At 40.0% G+C, this 24843-nt stretch overlaps 1 protein-coding gene across 1 annotated transcript in view; it reads left to right on the top strand.

The window, feature by feature from the left end:
• IMPG1 (interphotoreceptor matrix proteoglycan 1) overlaps window positions 1–24843 on the top strand; it is an 87424-nt gene that overhangs the window by 59972 nt on the left and 2609 nt on the right. The window contains exons 12-13 of the mRNA XM_011383572.1: window positions 1464–1683; window positions 19360–19552. Of these exons, the coding sequence (XP_011381874.1) occupies window positions 1464–1683; window positions 19360–19552 (413 nt within the window). The remainder of the gene's footprint in view (window positions 1–1463; window positions 1684–19359; window positions 19553–24843) is intronic.

The following is a 24843-nucleotide window of genomic DNA, read 5'->3' as shown; positions in this document are numbered from 1 at the left end:
CTAGATAGATGGGACAGCTCTGCTCTAAAATGTCATCCAGGGACCCATATTCCTTCTATCTTATAACTCTGCCAACCCCAAGGGTGTTTCCTCATTCACACAGTCACATCTGGGTCACTGGTAGACCCTTGTTTCCACTCATGAGAAGAGGAAAGAGAGAGCGTCCAGAGCAAGCAATATCCTATGCAAATGATACCAAAGTGGCCTGCATCTCTTCCACTCATAGTCCACTGGGGGCTCAGCCCAAAACTACACAATAGAAAGTGAACATTTGTTCTAATAAGAGAATGGATTTGGGAGAAGGGAGCAGCTATTTGTCTGCACAGTAGGTAAAGACAGGGTCCAAAGCAATGCTAAGGCACAAACAACAAGCCCAGTCAAAGTAATTAGGAGAAATCAGGAGAATAGATTGAAAAAAGAAGTTCCATACTTCATATAAAATTTCATTTTATTTGAAACCTTAGTGGTGGGGTACCAGAACATGGGTCAGGGTCAGAGTCAAAATGCTGGTAGGGTAAAGGCAAAGACAAAGAAAAAGCAGGTCTGGGCCAAGCCTGAGAGATTGAAGCTTGCATCTGTGTCCTCCCTGGGCTCATAGGTGTCCATTCATGAATGAGGGGCTCACTTTCAAGGCCAGGAATAAGACAGACATTGCTGAGTTTTAAACATTTTGAAAAGTGATCTCAAAAATGGCTATGGCTCAAAAGAAGCAGGTGTGGGGACCTGAAGCGCAAAGCCTTGGGGCGTGCTTTTGAGATCATTAAATTATAGTCTGGAAAACATCCTTCCTGAACCACTTTGTCTTCTCCCTCACAGTTCAGACAAGGGCACTGAGGTACAACACAGTAGTTAAGGCGCTCGATGAAGGTCACACAGGTAGTTAGAGACAGTTCCAGGACTGACTGCCAGTTCCCTGCTCTTTCCAGTGGACTGCATGTGTGTCAAATGTGAAACCCATCCTGCACAAACAGACAAGCTGATGTTTAAGCTGTTATTTACTTCAATAGATCATTTCAAATTGGTTGCTTCCAAATAGAAATTTGCACAGGCGTAGGTCAGTCTGCTCCTGGGCTCAGTTTGGAACATGTTTTTATTTACTTGACTTGGATTAAAAAAAAAACAAAAAACAAAAACCTAACATTTCTGCTTTGCCAATAGCATTGGCCTGGATTTTTTAAATCCTCTTCTCTCACAATTCATCATGAAGGAAACCACTGCCCATTCATCTCAATACACAGATAGAAAGGTGGAAATATGGGACATAATCACGGCAAATTATTAAGTAGTGGTGTTCTGGTCTTTCATTAAATCCAAACACATAAAAAATAAATAATTAAAAAGGAACCGAAATTTATGCCTCGGATAATGAAAAATGAATATAAGTGGAATATAAATGGAATGTAAAAAAGTAGCAGCTGAGCACTTAGAACACAGTTAAAAGTAAACCATCTTTTATTTTGCAGCTGGTTCCATATCTACAATCCAATCTTACAGGATTCAAGCAACTCGAAATACTTAACTTCAGAAATGGGAGTGTGATCGTGAATAGCAAAATGAGATTTGCTAAGTCAGTACCATACAACCTCACCAAGGCTGTGCACGGGGTCTTAGAGGATTTTCGTTCTGCTGCAGCCCAGCAACTCGATCTGGAAATAGACAGCTACTCTCTCAACATCGAACCAGGTAAAAGAGTTCAAGTCAGAAATATGCCAGAGTTTGGGGGGTTTTTTTTATTTGTTTGTTGGTTTCTTTGTTGGTTTAAGCTTGCAGCTCAACTTGAGGTCACAAAAAATCAAATTAAAATCAAGCTTGATAAAATAACCTTTTGGAAGCTATGAATTGCTTTATTCAAAAGATAGGGTCCTAAGGCATGCAGGTTAAAGTTTTCCTATACCACAAAGCAAAGAACAAACACAGCTCTTGCTTCACAATCTGAGAGCTTTAATTTCTCCTCAGAGCAAAACTTTTGTCTTGCTTAAGAGTTTTTTTTTTTTTAAATATAGTTCACAGCCAAAAACTCATTTACATTCTGCTCCAAGTCAGAAGCAACTTCTCAGTGAACTGCAACAACCTAGGTTTTTTTTCCCTAAGAAACCTGCCAGTCATAGTTAACTACCAAAATCACCTCTTCATAACACAATTCAGGATGAAACTGAGACGGCATCCCGAGAAAAGGAAAAAAAATCATTAGACCAAAATTCAAACTTGGAAAAAAGCCACTTCGCCATCACCAAAGAAAAAGAAAATAATGTCTCTTCCCATTTGTGTATCCTAGGTCAGCTCCCACGTGCAAATTAAAACAAATAAGAGTTAGTTTAGATGTGACAAAAATTGTTAAAAGATGTGGGGGCTCAGCCCAAAACTACACAATAGAAAGTGAACATTTGTTCTAATAATAAAGCATACTATATGTACCGTTGTAACCTGCTGGGCCCATATTGGAAACTGTTTTCATCACTAGTTTTAAATTTCTGTTTTCTAACCAATTGAAGGGGGGCAGTTTGTTTGTTTGTTTGTTTGTTTGTTTGTTTTTATTCCCTGGAATTCAAGGGGCCATGTCTCCAAATCCACTGCCAATGCAACCTTCTAGTCAGATTGAAAGCAAAGTTTCCCAGCTGGCTATGAATTAGTGAAGTGAATCTTTAACATCCTCTCTGGTTTTCTGTGGACTAATAATGAAGGCAGAGGGAAAGAAAGGCCTTGGGCAAAATCCAAACAAAAAGGCTCAGTTGGGAGACACTTTTCTTTGACAGAGCAGAACTTTTAGAAACTTGAAGAAAATTGCCTCCTACCTTGTAAACAGAATCATTAAAATGACGGAGTGTCCTTAGGCACTAAGCCTAGGAGTATTTACCTCTGAACTAGGCCGGCTGGCTGAGTAAGCCCTCTGGCTCCTCTAAGGAATAAAAGACTTCCTAAATGCTAGTAAAATACCTACCTCTTCCCTAGAAAACTTCCTTAGAACTGGGAAGAAACCAGTTAGGATCAGGAGACCAATTTCTTCATCCAAGTGAGAACAGTAACAGCGGCAAGTACAGGGAGAACTTGGAAAGCATAAGGGAGGTAAGGACCCAATGCCTCCCTTCCTGACTCCCTTAGGGAGCTGAGTTTACTTAGAGACCCATCCAACAACTTGAGATGGTAAATGTAAGGAGCCAAGTTGAAGCAGGGGAGAACTTGAATGTACTGCTGTGGGGACAGGCTTCTCAAGTTAGGTGCGACTCAAGTAGTGCCTTAGAAAGAGTAGTGTATTGTCAGGGATGTCTAAGGGACTTTGGTGATGTGGAAATAAAGCACAGAAGAGCGTTGACCTTGGAGAGCCATAGCACTGCATGGGAGTCTTGTGTGCTAACTGTAGCACTCCATTTCCACAACTGGAAGATGGAGATAGTAACAGGTGTGAGGATTAAGTAAAATAATAGAGTCGTCCTTCAGTATCTACAGAGTATTGGTTCCAGGACCACCCCCTATCCGTGGATGGCAAAATCCAAAGATGCTCAAGTCTTTTATATTAAATGGCTGGTGTAGATGTCACCTTGCATATCCTCCTGTATACTTTAAATCACCTCTACAATTCTTGTAATACCTAATATAATGTAAATGCTATAAAATTGTTACCATACTGTATTATTTATGGAATAATGACAAGAAAAGTAAAGTCTGTGAATGTTCAGTACAGACACAACCATCGTAAGCCTAACTTCATAGTACATGTCAGCAACAATGTAACTTTTCTTTTGAATATTTTCAATCCAAGTTTCTTTGAATCCGCAGATGAGGAACCACAGATATGAAGGGACTGTATTTATGACACTTAACATAACACTCAACACATTGAAGTTAACTCATAAATGTTTAGTTAATATTGCAACATTGTCACCATTAAATTGACTAATGATTTGTGACCTGCATAGGGTACCAGAGAGAACAATAAAAAGTACTATGACAAGGTATTTGTGTGGAGGTTGAAACTGAAATTATATTTACTCATTTCTCATAAGAGAGCAGCTATGTAGCTTTCCTCTAAGAAGCCAGTAGCAGTAGAAATGGGACAGTGCTAACATCAGCTCCAGTCCCTGTTGGAGCCAAATTTATCCTGAGCTACCAAAGAAATACCCCCAGGTTTCCTAGCATACTGTGGGGTAACATGCCCAACCCATCTTTTAATGGTGGAACAATAGGGGAAAGCCAGAATGTGCTGGACAACCTGTGAAATTATCTTACTCCATTTCTTACCAGATACTTGGAGAGTGAGAAAATCTGAATTCTTAATACATTGAAAATTTATAGAAGAATGAATAAATGAATAGGAGACGTCTGCCAAGAAATGACTGTAGTGAGCCAGCTAGGATATGAAAAATGCCTAAATCAAAGGGTTTGAGGACAAAATTAGAAAGCCAAATATGGATTTTATAAAAGTTAAAAATAAAAGAAAAACAATGAACATTATCAATTTCTCTATAAAAATCAAAATAGGGAAATCCAATATCCAAAAGGGTTCCTATTTAGAGTGAGAAGCCACTGTGCCAACTTGCCCCCAAAAGTGTTTCTTCCAATCAAGGGTTGAGGAGCAGGCAGCTGGGTATAATAGACAAGCAGGGAAGGACAGGCAAGGAGTACAAGGGCTTCCTAACTCACTAGGGATCCTAGTTTAGTTATTGCACCAAAGGTAAAGGGTAGATTCACCCACTTGTAACCAGCAAGTGCTTGATGGTTCAGCCTTGACCATTTTCTACATGCTTAATACAAAACAATAAATGGTGATCTAGAATGATCTAGAACCTTATAACACATTAATGTATAAAAGTCAGTCCCTGCCCAAAGGATCTTGCAATGTAGCCAACGAGGGACACCTTAGAGTGATGCTGGGATCAAAGCTATGCCTTATTCATTCAAAAAAACTTTGTAATAAGCACTTTCTGATATGCCACACTTAGTTGCAAATTCTTGTGAGTCTGAGAATCACTAAGGAGTGATCCTGCAATAAAAAAAGCTCTGAGTTGTCCCTTAAATTCCATTTTGTTGAGGCCTAGTGCCTAAACAGATGAAAGGATGTAGGGATAGAGATTAATTGAGAGAATTCTAGTCCCTCCTGCCTGGTCTCAGGCAGTGAGACGGCCTGTGGTGGTTGGTGGTGGCAAGGGCTGAGCAGCCTGCTGTAGCTACAAATAACCAGTACTGTTGAAGAAATAATTATTCAATACCACTTACTAAAGCCAGGAAGGAAGACTTCATTCAAGGGGGACAGTCTTGAAGGCTGTAGGGACAACTGCAGTGGGATCTTGGGGTGGGGAGAGAGAGTGGTCTCAACTCTGAAGACAGCATGGGCAAGTGGGAACCTACAGACAAGCAGTAGGGGCAGGGGTGGGGGGCGGGGGCGGCAGTGGATGGAAACATCGGAGGTGGTTTTAGGTGGTTAAGCTGACCTAAAAGGATTCTTGTTGAAGGCGGGACAGCGTGATCAGACATCAGCCCGCGGGGGACAGTGGAGGATGAGGAACCTGATCAGATGTCAAGAGTGATCAGATATGGAGCATAGGGGCATTCTAACTAAACCAACTTGGCAAGATTCTTGCTAACAGTGGACAATGAAGAGACAACACGGAAGTTCAAAGGTAGAGGCTGAGTTGAAAATTTCAGTGAAGCCTGAGTAGAATTTAGTCAAGGAAAGAATCTTTGTTGGCACCAGAGTTGGAGAGGCAGGACACCAGCCACGTAGGGGTCGGTCACAGAAATACGAGCTAACATTGGAGGTGGTAGCTGCTGAGGAGACGGAGGTGGCCACCCAAGAGCAAGTTGTGGTGAGGGACCCACTCAGACACAGACTCACAAACACCCTCCACCTCCATTCTCACAGCTCCTCCTCTCTGCTCCAGACCAGGCGGAGACAGCCCCCAAACCCAAAACACTCACAGCCATTGCTTCTGAACAGAGCTAATTAATTTCCTACTTCTATGAATCTGCATATTCTATAAAACGTCTTAAATCTGAAATTAAAAAATTCAGATCTAAAAAAAACTATACAGTTATAGTAAAGTGTTTCTAACATCAGTTCTCCTGTACAATTTTAGTTTGGGGAAATAAGCATAAATTTGATATTTTGATTATAGGAGAAATGGGTGTCTACATGTTAAAATAAATTAAAAGAAAATATACAGGTAATTTTCAATAGCTTTTTTCTTTAAAAAAATCTTGACTATGACAGCTATTTTGCTCCTAGTTTTTTAGTATGACTAAATGATCCAGATATTCTCCTTTTGGCAGTATACTTGAGTGTAAGCTGTCATGGTGACTGACAGTCGAACTGATTAAAATGTCCTCCAGTACAACTAACCAGTGCAACCAACTTATCTGCTGCCTCTCAGGTCCCTGGACCCAGAATGAAGATAATTACTTCAAGTTACTGGAGAACAAAGATTCAAATTCCAATTTACATACCCCCTGGCTCTATTCCTGGCATGGTCTTTTCTAGCATCTAAGGCTTGGGCTGATGCACTGCAGTGGCCGTCCTCCAGCATGTAGTAAGATAACTCCATGGGGTCCTGATAATCAAAACCCCAGATAATACCAGAAGGTCATTTTCACAAATATAAGAAACTTCCTTGATTCAGGTTTGATCTTGCCAGTATTTGCTTAAACTCATTGGCATTAGTCCAATCTGTTGAGAAAACTCTCCTTGAAAGAGAATTAAAGGAGAAATCTTTAGAGAGGAAAGGAACAGCTGCTGGTAATACTGTATGTCAGGAATAAATACCTAGCTTTGTCAATGAGAGAGGATCCCAAGAATCTATCCTTGGAAAATGGAGAAAGCATCCTATAACTTTAAACTTTTCCCATCCAAGATGGCCACATATAGCAAAACTCAGTTACTGGGTGTCTTATCCTTTGGGCCTCTCCTTAACACCTTCTTGGGAGAAAAAAGAAATTAGAAGTAGGGCTACCTTACACTAGAGAGTCTCTCATCTCATGTCCAACATTCCCTGAGCCTGGGAGCTGCTGTCTCTAACCACCCTTTCCTCCTCAACCATTATCAAAGAATAATCTTCAAAATGTGAAAAACATAATTGGCATACAAACAGAAAGTGAGCATATGTCACAGTTTTATTCGACTAATTAGTCGATAAGAGAATTGTTAAAATGATAATCATGGTTTAAAGAGAATATGGAAACAAATTTTATACAGCCAAAGAACAAAGGAGAATGATGAAATAAGATTAAGCTAAATAAAAACAGGAAATACAATCATTGCATCTTATTCATTTTCTATAACTTCTAATTTTATAGAGTTATAAAATGCCATAATCAATGGTAAATGATAGGTCAAACAAAGTTATTGCCTCCTAGGGCTCAGCAAATTGTTTCTTAAAAAGAGCCTGATAGTAAATACTTTTGGCTCTGTGAGCCGAATGATAAAATCCAAGATATTATAAAGTTGCTTAAATAAAAATTTAAAAACCTAAAAACCATACTTAGCTTGCCTCTGGAAAAAGTTGGCTAGCTGGACCGGCCCACAGGCAATCCCTGTTTATTAACTATTATTGCTCTAGGGCAACATTGAAAGTCACATGGTCAGCTTTTCTCCTTATTTCCAAATGTCAGGTGATTTTTTTTTAAACCATAGAAGATTTTCCAGCCTCTAACTCCCACAGGTCCTTATCTTTGCTATCATAGAAAAGTTAGACAAGTAAATAATAATGCCATTATGATTCAGATCTTTGTTCATTCTTGCACTCAGTAAGCACTTAGGGATTATTTGCCACCAGTAAGGCACTATTATAGGCACCAGGATCCAAAGGTGATTCAAGCCCATTCTACCCTCAAAGAGAAATAGATACATATATAAAAAACTGTAGTAGAGTCTGCTAAATACAATCATCAGGATATGACCAGAAATGCTACAAAGCACAGAGGAGAAAGCAGTAAATTCTGCAGAGGCAAAGTGATGTCATGGCAGGCTTCCCAGGCAGGTGGCAATATTGAGTGTATAATACCTTGGTGTATGATGGTGGTGGGCCCTGGCAGAAAAGGGTGGGAGGAGCTATTCAACAAAGGGCAGGAGGCTGATGCAGACATTTCTGGGAGTGATACCAGGAGGGAATGAAGGGAGCTCAGCCTGGAAGGAATGGAAAGCCATGCTGAGCCAGCTCATTTAAAGCCAGAGTTTGGTTCCAAGCTTCCTGTTAAAGAAAAAAATTTTTTTTAATAAATAAATTAAGCCAGTTAGTCTAAGAGCCCTTGCCCAATCTATTTGCATCTACACAGGTGTCCTATTTTTCCTTTCTTTTTTCTTTTCTTTTCTTTTCTTAAACAACTTATGGTCCTTTAAAGTTCAACTTTAATAAAATTATGTAATACTCAAAATGTCTTCAAACTTAATACTAAACAGTCCTTAAAGTATTCTCAAGAGTATAAAATAACAACATAGTTTATGATTCACAAAATACTGCAAATTTGAAAAATACTTAGTAAAAATATATAAATAGTTATAGAGTACTATTTAGATTAATTCATTTTTAAACACTTAACTTCAAAATTAAAACAAGATATAAATAACATAAAAATCCTTCAAAAGATGTATTGGGGCATATCAGTTTTAAGGAAATGAACATTTGGCGAATTGACCTCTGACCTCTGGCCTATGAAGTGGGTTAAGGCCAGGGAAGAGGCTAGTGCTGAAAGTACACAGTTCAAGTATACAAGCTGAAACCTGAGAATAGGTTAAAAAAAAAAGGCCCAGGGCAATGTGTAGAGTGGGAGGAAAAGAAAAGAGAACTGGGAATGGAACTCTGAGAAATTCCAACACTAAATGCTGAAATAGAAGAACTGTCAGTGAAGGGAGCCATGATGTTGCAGAAGCCAGGAAAAGAGAAGCACAGGGGAGACAAGACAGGTCAGCAATTTCAGCAGCTGTGAGTGATCAGTAGATTAGGACATTTAAGTTGACAGTTCAGAGGTCATTAGAACTCTTTGCAAAAGCAATCTAGCAGAGTGGCAAGAGCCCAGGCCAGATTTCAGTGGGGTTGGAATGAAGTAGAAAATGAGAAAGTCACCATGCCCTGTCCACCTCCTGCCTTACAGCTTGGAAGAAGGCCCCTACTCTCCAGAGACTGGAAGACGGGGGACGCTTTTTCCTAGATGGTTACATTTCAAAGGAATGGCTCCCGGGGCCTGGAGTAAGACAGTCCAGAGTTGTAACACTGTCGAAAAGCTTTAAAGAGATTTACGTCCCAAAAAGGGCACGGAATGATTTTATAATTACAAGATTTCTAAACTAACTGCTTTAAGTAAAGGGAAGTTAGGGGGCTAGAGTCAGGAAGAAGCCTGAGTAAAGCTTAGCCATGCTGAGGGGAACTGTAAGATGGTCTTGGTCAGAGGGTTTAGCATTTCTTTTCTATGCTCTAGTTTTATTATATGTACAGGCAATGCTCAGACAGACCAGTTATTAAGTTCCACTTGCAAAATTTGAAACGAAAGCCAATGAAGTCTTTATCGTGTCTTTTCTTTTGGGCAAATGTCAAGGAGGGAGGAAAAGTAGTTTGTGGGAGTAATGCTGGAAGAGGGAAATAGTATTCCATTACTACTTCTGGACTATAGAGAAGAGAAAAATTGAAAATTATCGTGAGATTTCTAGGTGAGGATCATTCCACATTTAGATCAGTATCTGAATTCCAGGATGTGTCCTCTAAATGAGGGTCAGCAATTGGTTAGGCCAAATAATATCCACAGAGGTACAGAGATGTAAGAAGCGACACAGTGTTATTACTACATGTGGTTGGCTATTCACCTTTTGAAAACTCCCTGAATAAATGAATCTGCGAGATAAAAAAAAATATAAACCAATGTTAGAACTATCTGTTATTTAGCAACTGAAATACCTAATAAATCACGGCTCACTCAGTATTCTGCCAACATCCCTGGCAAGTAGAGTAGTTCTTGCTTTAGGCTGCGATGAAAATTCTTCAGAAGCATGGAGGGCTTTTATTGCAGTTTGCTGTGCAGGTTGAAGATTTCAAATATGCAAAACTACTTATTCTAACTTATTCTCTCCCTGAATTCCTAAGAAGCCACCTCAAAAAAGGGCAGACTTCAAGACTGGTAAATGATAAATATTGAAATTAATTACAGTATAACATCTAGGATGCTGCCAGTCAGAACGGGAATCAACAATCATTTTCTCTGGAAAGTTACATAATTTATAAGACCTCCATTTAGTCACCAGCTCTGAAAAGGTACTAGATGTCACTCATCACAATAATGACAATAAAAACAGTAATACCTACTAGTAATTGACACTATTTTCAATCTTAATAAATAACTACACAAAGCAGGTATTAGTACCTCCCACCACCACCACCATTACACAGTTGGAGAAACTGTTTCAGAGAAGTGTGAGTAACTTACTGGCCACATAGTAACCAAGTGCTATAGCCGGAATTCAACAGCAGTGTTTTGTGCTTTCTTCAACTCTACCTACTACCTCTTCATAAAAGAGTGTTATCAGCCCTCCTACTGGGTATACTAAGGCTGTGTAATCTATTGAGAAAAAATGAGTACCGTTGGCTCTGCTAGGAGTGTCCCTTCCCAGATGGGGCAGTCACAGGAATTCTCTTTCCAGGAGACTCCCCTTTCCTTTTACCACCCTTCACACACCCCCACCCTCCCAACCCCCCACCCCCCCAGCCAATCTCCTATGTCTCTGGCCCTATCTCCTCCGTTACACTGCTGCTACCCTGTGCCTCCTGGGCCATCACTAGGGATCTTCCGTTATTACCTGTTTCCATTAGAGAACCCCGGTACCGATTGCACTGCCAGATATCTCGTTGCCATTCTCCAGAATTTCAACCTCTGCCCTCATCTCACACCTGAACCAACTTATGGAGCTTTCTTAAGATGCTATTGGAGCCCTTCATCCAACCCCTTATCACAAATGCCTCCACATAAGCTGAGGCCGCAGCCCAGCTGCAGAGCCACCTCCCACAGCCCCTTCTATTGGAGTTCTCACTCTGCCTGCTGATCCTGGGACACTCAGGCCCTAACACTAATGTACCCCAAACGACTCAGTTTATTTTATTTTTTTATTTACTTATTTTTTTATTTTTATCATGGTGACATTGGTTAATGAAATCCAGTAAGTTTCAGGTATACGATTCAATAGTGAGGCACATATATATTGCATTGTGTGTTCACCACCAAAAACCTCAGTTTAGCAGATAAAAATAATGACTGAGAGTGGAGTAAATTCTTCCATCTCCCATCCAGGGCAAGATGTGTATGGTTATTCATACACCCACTCATGTAAGAAAGAGTTACTGAGAGCCTACTATAAGAAGTTTGTGGTGGTGGTTCTCGAGAATGAAACTGAAATGAAACCCAAAGTATTATACACTGCATGCCCGTTTAAACGAGAAAGAACTCCCATTAATAATTTACTCAGTTCCACGAATGTGTATCAAGTTCCAACCACATACATGGTGCTGGGCCGTGCGCTATTTATCACAAAATAATTATTCTCACTCTAATTCTACCCTTCAGCAATAAGCTATATGCAAAACATTTTGGCAAATAATAAAGTGTCATAAAATAATGAAACATTAACTTAAATGTAGATTTATTATAAAATTCTAATTGCTGTATTGCATCAACAGTTCTAGAGATATGTGCCAGCATGTCCAGCTAATGCTCCTGCCCTTTGTTGTGGTACAAGACCTAGAATGAGCTGGAGGAACGTGAGTGATCACCTGGTTTAAATATCGCATTTTATAGAAGGGAAAAAATGAGACCTAAAGATGCTAACCTACATTCCCAAGGCCACCGACCATTGATGGGAACCAGTCCTTCACACACAGGGTGCTTTCCTGGAGGCTTCAGCATTGTCAGCAGGGATGAGCTGGTTCACTCTCTCTGCAGGTGCAGCCAATTCCCAGAATGTTCTCAGGATTTGGGAAAATAAGCCCAACGGGCCTCTGTGAAAGATGACGTCCCTGCCTTACATCTTGGATGAACCCTCAGTAGACTATATTTATTCAAATTACTAATTGCCAACCCCCAAAGCACTGTATTAAAGTGCTATCAATGCCTTGGGAAGGGAACAGACCCAGTGCTGCTTTAGGATTTTCTGGGCTCTAGGCCCTTTTGCTTTCATTATATTCACTAATACAAAATTAAAAATTACATCGTATGACTGCATTGGTATAGAGGTGAATATAATCCAGTTTGGATTATATATTTTTTTCTCCTGATTTTAAAGAATTTAAAACCTGTTGGTGAACTCTTAAAAGTATGGTGGGCTAAGGCCACAAGTCTTGTGCCCTGCAAATTACTATTGATTGAGTTGTGCAGGTTTGGCATTCTCTGATGCCCCAGGCAAAGTACTGACCCCTCTTCTCCTCCCCTCCAACAAAATCGGCACGAAAAGCCTTGGTTATGAGTGGGGGAGGCAAGGGCGAGGCAGCACCGCAGCTGTCGGACCCCCACTCCGCAGTGTGCAGCAGCGCAAGTGGCAGGGTTTACCCACGCCGACTCTTGGGAAATCTGCTCGTTCCATTCTGGCGTGAGGCTTGGTCACTCCGGGCGCCTCGGCCCTAGGGGCGGCGGGTCCGCCGGCCTCGGAACTCCAGAGCCCTTATAGCGCCGCCTTTTTTAAAATGAGAAAACATGTTCCAGGAGTTTCCACCACATTCCCCCAACCATCCAGGCTCAATCTGCGCGGTAATCACGCAGTGATAATGGCTCTATCAGCGATCCCCTGGAGCTGCTTGTGCCACCGCGCTAATTCCTTCCAGACTCCACTTCTCTTCAGAAAGGCGCACCGCACAGTGGTTTTTAAGGAGACAGAACTCAGTTGGGGCTTTTAAATTTCATCCCCTGATGAAATTCCTACTTCTTTTGCTATTGAGCGCCATCTAGTGAACACTAGGTTTCATCGCTTTGAAATGAAGGGGGAAAAAAAAAGTCTGCAAAGTCCCAATAGGCCCTCAGCATTGGCCTGCCCAGGTGACGCCTGAGTTTCAGGCAAACTGAGCTGAAACCGGCTTTAGGTCTGGACCCAATCAAAGGAGATACTTCACTTCCTGGGCAACGCAAGTGCTGAGACAGCACGAGAGAAGGGATGATGAGATAATAAATACTGACAAAGAAACGAAAAAGAAAAGAACAGAAAAAGCAATCAATACAAAGCCCCAAGGTTGTAGGGCCAGTGAAGAGGTGGGAGCGGGCAGGGGCATAATGAACTGAAGTTGGTGAAATGCCGACCGGAGACCCCTGGAGACTTAGAAGACAGGGAGAACTTATTTTCAGGCCTGACAAGCCTAAGGGCACTTAAGACCAGAAACAAGAGATTCGGAAAAGGCAGTTTTAGACCATCAGCGACCTATGATCTCCGAGAATTTCATGCAGCCCTACCGCCCCCAAGCGAGGGTCCTGGGCTCCGCTCAGGAAAGAATTCGAGAGTGAGCCAGAGTTAGTGACAAAGAAAAGTTTATTTAAGGAAGAATAACACTCCTTAGACAGAGTGTGTTTTCCTCTCATAGTCAGAGAATGAGACCCCAAGTGTTAGAGGAATTGGGTTTATATCTGTTTTTCAGTTTCTATGAAAAATTACTGATTATAGGGAGTAAAGAATGGAATGGTTGGTTGCGTTTAATTTCTGCAAGGTATAGCTTAAAGTCTTTGTTTTCCTGTTTTCCTTTCACTGTGTGGGTAAATAGTTGTTAATCTCTGCGGGAAACTTCCTTTGTTCTGTATGTTCCCCGTGGTTTGTCCATATGGCTGATCAACCAGGTTCTGAGTCTAATAGCACATGGCAGGTTTGGAATTCTACTTGGTTTCATATTTAGTCAATCTGTGTAGTCCTCATACCTCTTTCTTAAATTTATAAACTTCTTGATGACCAGGACCATAATCCTTTTAATTCTAACTGTAAAATGCCTCAAAATGTTCTCTGCAGGCCAAGGACATTCATTTGAATGCTTTTTGATCACTGATGGACAGCTGAGAGATATACATCCTTCCTCAGTCAGCCAATTGGGAATGCTGTTTGGAATGCATACGAAAGCCATTATATAAGCAAATCCAGGGAAGAAACTGATACAGAAAATGTACTTACACTGGAAATCTAAGAATGATACAAATATTTCCAAGTCCCATGTGACAGCTCACTTACTTCAAGCCATGTTCATTGATTTCACATTTGAAAAACAGAAACAAATGTGGTGCTCCTATAGGGTCAGATTACACCTTCTGCAAGGAAACATTCTGCTTCATGAAGGTGTGGTGGCAGACAATGGTTTTGAGCTTTTGTTTATTTGGGAGAGCCTTTCTTTAATTCAAAGAAAAGCATTGGCGGAAGTCTGATGTGTAAACTGAGGAGAGTGGAGATGCTGGCAGTGGGTGGCAGAGCCTCCCACTCATTGTTCCTCATCCCCTATTACCCTTTGGAACCTTATATTTGAAAACCACTAGAATGATGTCAAAAGACGAACATAGTAAACGGACATGCAGATGTCAATCTTGGGTCATACTGACTAGCTACTATGGGCTTTAATTTTCTCATCTGTGAAAGTGAGGTCAGCGATATCTATCTTAGAAGATTGTTGTGAATATTAATGAAGACTTGTTTAAAATGTCCAGCACACTATCAAGCACAAATGGCCTTCAATAAATGTGAGCTCCCTGTTTATATAGTGGTACCCCCTTATCCACCTTTTTTTCTTTCTGAGCTTTCAGTTACTACGGTCAACCGAGGTCCAAACATATTAAATGGAAAATTCCAGAAATAAAAAAATTTATAAGTTTTAATTGCACACCTTTCTGAGTAGCATGATGAAATCTCAAGCCATTCCACTCCATTCCTCCTGGGATGTGAATCATCCCTTGTCCAGTGTATCCCTGCCCATTAGTCACTTAGTAGCCATATCAATTGTCATATTGGTTATCAGAGAGAGAAGAAGAGAAAGATACCACATTCACATAACTTTTATTATAGTATATTATTATAATTGTTCTATTTTATTATTAGTTATTGCTGTTATTCTCTTGCTGTCTAATTTGTACATTAAACTTTATCATAAGTACGTATGTATAGGAAAAAACATAGTATACATAAGGTTCAGTACTATTCGTGGTTTCAGGCATCCACTGGGGGGTCTGGGAACATCTTGCCCTCAGATAAAGGCGGGGGGGGGGGCGGGGACTGCTATATAAATAATTGTCCCTGTGCTCCTGGTGAAATTCCTGGTGAAACTCCTGGTGAAGGTTTGAGATCATGATCCCTGGGGCCACATCGAGAAAAAAAGCCTGAAAGGGAATGACATTAATGCTCTGACTACAGCCAGAGTCCACACGGGAAGCTAAGGACTAAACCAGGACCCTTGGATGCCAGAATAGACTTGGACTTTTCCCACCACCTGCAAAGGAGCAGCTACTGACACCATTGGACTCACTCAGGCCAATGCCCTGGCTGCCTCTCTGGAGAGACTGTCAAATTTGCTCTGCAGAGGAGCTAACCTAATGGGTTAAGGACAAAAAATTAAGTGATTTTGCCACCATAAAAATGATCTATTTAACGAGAATATAAGCAAATCCAGGAAGCTAAGGCAATTATAGACCAATTAATCTAGAGAGCAATCATGAGGACTTCATCTTCTCAAATCTGCACACCACTTTGATATGATTTGAAAATATTTTTCTAGAAAGTGGCATCTAGCTGTTCTCTTCCTAATTGACTGTTGATCTCAAGTTTCATTGTCCTTCCTCTTTCCAAGCTACAGACCATATTCAGAACAGAGCATCTTAGGTTGTTGCTACATAATGTTTACATTATTGATATTCACCAAATCAAGAGCAAAGAGTGGGAGGTTCGGACTAGTTTGCTTTGTGCAAATTTCTAGGGCTGTGTTAAGGAAGAGGCAAATCGTTGAATGGCCTACACAAATAGTTGTATGACCCATCATTCTAAGGAGAAATGTCTTTGGGATATGACAAAGAAAGAAGATGATAACAACATAGGGAAAGCTTTCTTAAGAAATTTCTACTAAACTTTCATTCATCGTAAAGTCACTCTCTTCTCTTCCATGGTGCTTCCTCCCCAGGGTTAGCTCACATCCAGTTCCCAGTCTTTGTCAAAAGTCCAAAGTTGTAGGTGGCCCTCAAAGAATGATATGTAAGTAGGGAGGGTTATCAACATACCTAGGGAAAATATTTCTTAAGGTGTAAGATTGGAAGCAGCATGAGTTGCTTCACAAATAGTTGTAAATGTGGTCTTTTCTGTTATGATTCCAATTAACTGCAATGACCTTTATAGGCCATGGGCCAAGGGCTCCCCTTTAGGGATCTTTCCTTCTCTGGAACTTCTCACACAGTCCACAAGGGGTGGGGTGGGAGTTAGAAGACTTGAGCACAAATGGTCATTATCTTGGCAACACTCAACTTCACTGAGTCTCAGCTTCCTTATCTGCAAAGCGAGCAAATTAGTCAAGAAGGTCTCTAAAATATCTTCTAGCTCTAAAATTTTATCTAAAATATAAAGTTAAAATCAAAAGCCATTTGTGGGTCTGAAAGTCTTGGTGCTACAGATTTTGAAGGACCGAGTTGATATCTGTTGAGTGAATGAATGTTGTCTGAATTTCCAGGAAGGGTACACAGCAAACAAAAACTAAACTCGGTGATTTGAAATCTCCTACTTCTTATCTGTAGGTGGGTCTTGAATAAATAACATGAGAAAAACAAGTAACCGATAAACTAGGTGCATTTGTTCTTCAAATCCACCAGATTCAGGGCCTCAAAATTTGGACAAAGTCATTTTTCCAACGTTGCCTTATTGTTTTCTGTTCAGCTTCACTGGCACGTAGACCGTGCCTGGCTGTGCTGAAAAAAAATCATGGTGAAACAGTAACCTCTTTGTAACTGGAAACTTATTTGGTTATCACACATTTCCTATTACTTTTCAAGTGGGCAGAATTCATGCATTCAGTCAGCTTCTCCACAGCAGAGGGAGGGAAATGGAGCCTCTGACTGTTGTTCCCCCTTGGCTTCTGTTCTGAGACTAAAGTCCTAAACATAAAGTTGCTGACGTCTGTTATTTATTAAACCAGGCCCTGGGCGTGAATCACCTGAGCTACTGGGGTAAATCTGTGTTATTTTTCAAACAGTGCAAGGATCCTGTAACGTGGCCAACTTTAGTAACTGTGAGGCAGGGAAAGCCAGTTCCCATTAGCAGGCCCGCTTGTCCATAAGGGCCCCTCAACCTGCAGAGAAATACAACTTCACATAGACTTTTAACAGGTCTAGCCTGCTGGGGAAACCCAGTCATATACTTTCGAAGGCCTGCTCCTGCCCACTGGTCTCTCTCCTCCCTAGCTCTCACTTCTTCCACCAAAAGGAGGTGCTGGATGAGGACAGTGAACATAGCCCCTCTTTGAAATTCTTACCTCATAAGGTGTCTCCCAATGACCTGTTCACAATTTCTATGGTTAGTGATTTGGCAAAGCAGTTGACTCCGTTCTCTGATTGAAGATTCACAATATTACCTTATTAATGACCCTAAGAGGTTTAAAACAACAGGGGGTAAGGTTAAAGGGAGTGGGAGAAAGAGAGCAAGGGAGAGAGAGAAACCTATTGTATTCATTTCGCCCTGCATTAAAACAAACAAACAAAAAAACTTATTTAGCCACCGAACTTCTTTTTAGTATAAAACTTATTAAGTCTTGCTGAGAGTTCTGCAAATGTTCCTATTTGGGAAATACCAAATGATCACAGAAATTATCCTAATTCTGAAAATTCTATTTTCATATGTTCTAAAGCACAATTCTGACTGTATCCCTCCCTCACCCCAAAATCCTCTCTGGTTCCCCGCTGCCTTTAAAGGCCAAATTCCTTACCATGGCATTCAAGACCTACCAGAGTCTGGCCTTAACTTACCTTTCCAGTCTGAGTTCCCTTCCTGCTATTTAGGAGTCTCTGCCCCTCCAAACCGGGCTTCCCCTGCTCCGTCTTCACATGTCTGTCGATTTCCCATCTCTGTGCCTCTGTTCATCCTACTGGATCCAGCTGGGACATCTTTTTCAGTCTTTGCATATACAAATGCAACACACTTTAAATACTCAGTTCAAATAATCTCTTCCATGGTGATCTCTAACTTATATTTAGAGCTCGTATTTAGGGCTCTTATTCTAGACAAGGTACCAGGCTTCTTGTATAGAAGCATTCTGTACCTTCCCCTATGCTCCTTGGAAAAATGGCTTTATACAGGGTTACCTGTCCCCTGGTTCCTTCCACATAATAGGTGCTTTTGAAAGAATAATCTGAAGGATAAATAGCTGATGTGATTCGCCAGCCAACACTTCCAGGACAGAAAGAACAATGGTCTCAGGATGAGAGGCCTGTTCTGATTCTGCCATCAGCATGTGGGGACTCAGGCCATTGACTTCTCTGCCTGAGAGCTCAGCGTGCTCAGCTTTATAAAGACAGAGAAAGGCTGGCAGAGCCTCAGGCCTTCCAGAGCTAAATATTCTGAGATTCTCTTGATTTATAATCCACTTTCCAAGGCATTTGAGACAGTCTTACAGAATTAAGAATAGAGTAAAAGAGAACAATTAATGACCAAAAAAAAAAAAAAAAAAACAGAATTAAGAATAGAGTAAAAGAGAACAATTAATGACCAAAAAAAAAAAAAAAAAATCCAGACTACAGGTCTATTTGAATTTTAATACAGGAAAAACAATCCAAAAGAACGAATCTCTAACATTAGGGCCTTAAGGCTCGGGAAGGGACTAAGAGAAAGATATTTTTTAAATCAGAAAATTATCCCGAGTTCTCAAAACTGTCTACATAAATGGCTATTGCTTTATGGGGCACACCTGATCTTAAATATGTATATTTACATCTCATCTCTGCAGAAAATACTTACATTAAAAAATACCTAACAACTGAAAAATCTTATTTCTCTAAAGCAGTGATTATCAAAATGTGCTTTCCAGATTAGATGCATTAGCATCACTTACGACCTTCCTTAGAAACACAGATTCTCAGTCTCCATCCCAACTCTCTTGCCTCAGAAACTCTGAGGATGAAACCAGGAATCCTTGTTTTAACAAGGCTTTTAGATGATGCTGATATACAACAAAGTTAGTGCAGAATTATATTTTAAGCTAAATATATTTAATATCACCTGTGTCTATAAATTCATTTTTCAAAGATACAAAAATGTGTGGTTCTCTTTTCAGTCTAGTCTATTATCACTACTGTACAACCCTCTCCAAAATGAGGTGATAGCAAATATATTTGGTCTCTTACCTTTGACTTCTGTCAGTTCCACTGCTCAAGCATTCATGTATTCATTAAAATCTGTCCCATCTCTTACAGCTGATCAAGCAAATCCCTGCAAATTCTTGGCCTGCGGTGAATTTGCCCAGTGTGTAAAGAATGAGTGGACCGAGGAAGCAGAGTGTCGTTGCAGACCGGGGTACGAGAGCCAGGGGCACCTGGACCACCAGGACCTGGGCCTCTGTGCTCCTGGAGAGGGATGTGAGGTCCAGGGAAATGGAGCCCTGTGCAGGTAGGTTGAGCATACTAAGTTTAGAGACCCAAGAGTTTGTTACTTGGAATTCTGAGAAACCTCTCTTTAGAATGAATTCTTACGGTCCTTTGATGATCAAACCCATGATGATCAAACTTTAGTGAGCATCAGACTCTTCCTGGAGGAGGACTTGTTGAAACGCACATGGCTGGGCTCTGCTAGGCTCTGTTTCTGATTCAATAGGTCTGGGGAGGGCACAGGTAAGGCTGATGCTGCTGGTCCAACGACAGCTCTTGGAGACCATTGCTCTAAATCTTTCTACAATATTTCCTTAAGACCAATAAGGGAAGAAAAAACAGCCTGTGTCAGCTTTAAGACTTTAAGACAGAATACCACATGGTCTACTACCTTAACTGTGTGTGTGTGTGTGTGTGTGTGTGCGCGCGTGTGTGTAATACTCATTTTTTTTCCATTTACAAACATGATAGCTTTCATCATAAGAAAACTAGAAAACAGAAAATTATGAGAATTAAAACAAAAGTCATGTGTAATTCACCACATTAACTGCTATTATCTTTTGGTGTACATGTTTATGTAGAATGTTCATATAGAATTTTCTAAAGCAAAGTGGCATCAGCCTGGCTTCTTATTTTGTAGTCAGCTTTTTGACATTCCCCCCATATCACTAAATATTTTCTGTAGCATCATATTTGATGATTACATCGTAGCCCATTCTATAGATGTGCTATGATATGTTGAATCAACCCTTTATTTCCAACAGAAAGGTTAAGAGAAGCTCTTTGGAAGAAGGAGGAGAAGGCGAGGTTTAACTGGCCTTCTGTTCATGACCCAGACTTTCGGGGGCAGGTGGCCTTACAAACAAACAGTGAATACAAAGGTTCCTAATTCTTCTACAAGTCTTGTGACATCCCAATGAAATCCACACTGTAGACTTTTCCCTCACAAGGCTTCCGTGTGAGCCTGTCCCGCCTTCACCAGTCCTGAGCTTCCAGTCATACCTGAACATCTCCTCAGTATTGATTACTTCAGACCTGTGTCTTTATTAGAGAATCCCATTTTGTATTGTATATTAGTGTCCTCTTATTCATTCTAGTGACCACAGTCCCTAATTGCCCATCAGGGGGACTTGTGGTGATCTGCTTCCACACTTAATCAATAAGAAACAAGAGACATTTAACCTTTTTCTGGATGAAACATACCCAGTTCCTTTGAAGTATCAATGCTTTAAAGATAATTATCCAATAGTGGTTAAGAAGCAATATTCTGGAGTCAGACAAAGTGTGATTAAAATTTTGGCTTAGCAGTTTACTGATCAAATGACCTTGGAGAAATTCCTTAACTTCTCTAAACCTCAATTTCCTCATTGTATAATGAAACTAATAAAACCCACCTGCTGGGTTGCTGCAAGGAGTATATAAAATTATGTTTATAAAGTATTTTTATGAAGAACATAAAGTACAGAGTATCCCTTCAGGTAAGTGAGAATTATGATGATGCTATCGACTTTTTCCAAGTTAATCCCAATTAAAATCCCAACAAGACTCTTTAGGAATTTGATACCCCGGTTCTAAAGCTCCTCTAGAAATAAAAATGTTGAAATGCAATGATAGGAAGTTGCTCTGTAAGATAGCAGTACATACGATAAAAATATTTATAACACTAAGATAGACACAGAGATAGATCAACAGAACAAATATAAGCCCTAAATAAAATCTTACATATTAGGGAGTTTATTTTAACAAGCATTTCAAATCAGTAAGGAAAGTATGGACTGGTCAATATGGTTAGAGTGCAATTGGCCTTCCATTTAGAAAAAAATAAAAGTTTCTTACTATAGACAAATCAATTCTATATCAAAAATTCAAACTTAAAATCAAAACCATGAAAGTATGAGAAAAAATATTTTAAAAAATATTTTTATAATCTTGGGCTGAATAAAACCTTCCTTAATTAAGACACCAATCCCAGAAGACAGTAAGGAGAGAACTTCTATAAAGGAAAAAGCACCATAAATAAAATTAACACAAATGACAAGGTAGAAGAAAAATATTTATGAACTATCTTATATCTTAAAGGATAAACATCGTAATAATGAGTTTCTACACATCTATAAGATAAACATCCTAATACTAAAATGAGCAAAGAAAATACAGAGGTGCAATTCAGAGAAGAAATCCAAATGACCAATAAAACATAGGAAAAGATGCTCAATCTCCCTATGACCAGGGAAGTCAAAGACAATGAGGAGCTATAATTTATAATTTATAATTGGCAAGAAAGAGGTGGATAATATCCAATGTGGGTAACATGAGGGAAAGCTAGTTCAATCAAGCACTGCTGGTGGGTGTGTAAATTGGAAAAACCTCTTTTCAATATGTATAAAACTTTCAATTTTACTCAGATATTCTACTTTTAAACAATTATTCCTACAAAATAGTTGCACTTGTGCACTAAGATAGCTGTATAAAAATATTCACAGCATCATTGCTTTGAATAGGGAAACAATTGTACAGCCCTGTTGTATGGGGGAAATAGTTAAATCATCCATAGTATGGCATAATAGTCACTGTGGAACATAGCAGTTAAAAGCAATAATATAGCTCTGCTAGAGCTGCCGTATGAAAAAACCGAGACATTTCATGAAATGGGAAAAGTAAATTGCAGGATAGTAGATCCTCTTGATGTAATAAATTAATAATGAAATTATATAATTTAAGCATATTGGGTTCAACCACATGGCATTGCTATTTTGTCAGCAACAAATCATCAAATACTGACAAATATGTAAGTAAAAGCATAGCAAATATATGGAATAAAAGATACACTCAGCTATCTTCCCAATTAGCAGAAAGAGGGGAGGGGGAGGAATAAGGGTGAACTAGCAAGGCCCAAGTAAGCTAAGTTAGGAGAAGGGGGTTGCATGAGGCTTTTATGAACAACGGTGTATTCGGTTTTTATATTAATCAGCCCTGTTTGCTATTTCAGATGGCAGTATAATTTGTAATTCTGAACATCCCTCTTTCTTGAGTACGAAATATCACTTCTTTATGTTATTAAATTTATTAGGGTGACATTGGTTAACATCAGTTTAATGCTAACTTGTCAGAAGCGAGATCAATAGAGCAAGGCACAGGCTGATCTGGAAGTAAACAGCTCTTAAGACAGTTCGCAGAGCTCTGTTATTCCACTTGTGCCTGCCTCTGGGGGATAATATAGACTTTGGTGTTCAAGTACACAGGAATGAGATGTTCCTTACACCAATTCAATCCATCAAACATTATTGAGCACCCATGTGCTAGTCATTATGGTATATGCTGGGCAATAGGTAAGAAGGGAGGGAGGAAGCAGGGGAAGAAGGACGGAAGAAGAAAGATAGAAAAGAAAGAGGAAAGAGAGTAAGGTACTCGATTTCTTTGGAAGAACAAAGAAAAATCCCCACACCGACTCAAGTCTGCCCCTTCCAACTCCTTGATTAAAGATTCCTTTAAAAATATTAAATGTTAAACCCTGATAACTTCAGCATGAGAACAACCCCCACCACCCCCATGAGCTGCGTCAGGACTCAGTGGAGAAGCCTGGCCACAGTGGTGCTGAGTCCCTCCTGAATCCCCACCACCTGCCCCACTCCTGTCAGTTGTTTCTGTTCCTCACAAGATGCCATCATTTGTGTGACTCTGACAATTTACTTTTGTGAAGGTAAGAGGACAAATTAAGACCTAATCAACCATAGATTAAGACGGTAATTAAGATTAGAGGCTTTAAAGTTAGACCCAAGTTCAAATTTGAGCTCTACTGCTAATTAGTTGCGAACTTGAGCAGCGTTTTCTCCCATTTAAGCCTCAAATTTCCCATCTTCATAATGGGGATAATAGGAATAAATTCATTGGCTTAGGTAAGGAATAAATAAGATGCTCCTCAGTGTAAACTCAGCTGCTAGCATTACTAAAGTTGTTCAATAATTATAAACAAAGGGCAGCTCTGTAAGGAAAAACTGAGATTCCCTGCCTGGCACTTAAACCTGAACTCTGAAGCAAATGAGTCGAGGACACCCAGTGTTTTAACTTTGAAAGCAGCATTCTCTAAAGAACTGTAAGCTTGGCTGCATTTCCGTTACTCCATCTGAAAGTGAAGAAAGAGATAGGAAAATTATATTAAGAGCAACTGCCTTTCTGAGATGAGTCCGTTGACACACAACAAGCATTTTCAAGTGGTATGGTTCTGTCATTCTTCTGCCAAGTCTTTGTCATTCATTATATTTTCACCTTTATTTTTCCCCCTATTTCCTTCTTCCATTTGATATTTATGAATAAACCCCATACATTTTTCATTTCCCTCAATTTTAGGTATTCTGTACATAGATTCAGTTATACTAGGAACTAACTTGGCAAAATTCTCTCAAGATTAAACAAAACTTTCATTTTCAAAGGTCTCCTTTTTAGCTTAATGAGTTTTATTAATCACAATTATCATTTTATATACACAGAAAATGCAAATCTAGATCTAATAGGGTAAATTATTTATGACTTTTCCTCTTCAGATCTAAAAAATTTCATTTTGTCCTTTAATAGGCCTAATTTTTCTGTGACATTATTTATAATAATGAAAATTGTTTCCAATTATGGAAGCCAGATTAAGTAAATGATGGTAGAAAGTGACAGTTATGAGGAGGTTTTAATAATATGGAAGTACTTGTTTTGACTACAATAAGATCACAGGTATATTCACATGCTACACCTCAGATGTGAGGGTGGGGGTGGGAAGGGGGTTCCATTTTTCCTCTGGTAGCTGCTCCTCACTCCCTCTTGAGCCTTTTACCCACTGGATTGGAGTGGGGAGGAGCCAAGGGGGGAGAGATTGAAGATTAATGTAGTCCAATCCAGTTTTTAAAACCTCATCTGATGAATAGTTTAGCAATCACTTTAGGCAACTCAGTTTTCTTGAAATATACAGTCAGGCTAGTAGATCCTCTCCCCTTCCCTTCTCTTCTCCGAGGTGATATCGGCATGCATTGGGGGTTGGGAGCAGGAGAGGCGGGGAGAGACTCTCCTTGCCTCACCAGATCCATTGGAAATTTTGTATTCCTGTATTCCCCTCACCTGTGATCTCTTAGTTCTGACCCTAGGCATCTGCCTGTCCCCCAGTGTTCTCAGAGGCTCCAAATTACTCAACTAGGACAAGCAGGAACCAAAAATATTGCCCTAGCTGGTGGTAGGAGGAACAAGGACCTTGTTGCTCAACCTCCTGGGACCACACCTCTCTCGTCTTCCCTCTGCCTTCTCATCAAGCACTGGGACCGAGATAAGATTTTC

Source organism: Pteropus vampyrus, unplaced genomic scaffold (genome assembly GCF_000151845.1).
Source record: "Pteropus vampyrus isolate Shadow unplaced genomic scaffold, Pvam_2.0 Scaffold526, whole genome shotgun sequence".
In the NCBI taxonomy this organism is placed as follows: Eukaryota; Metazoa; Chordata; class Mammalia; order Chiroptera; family Pteropodidae; genus Pteropus; species Pteropus vampyrus.
This window is presented reverse-complemented; position numbering and strand designations above follow the sequence as displayed.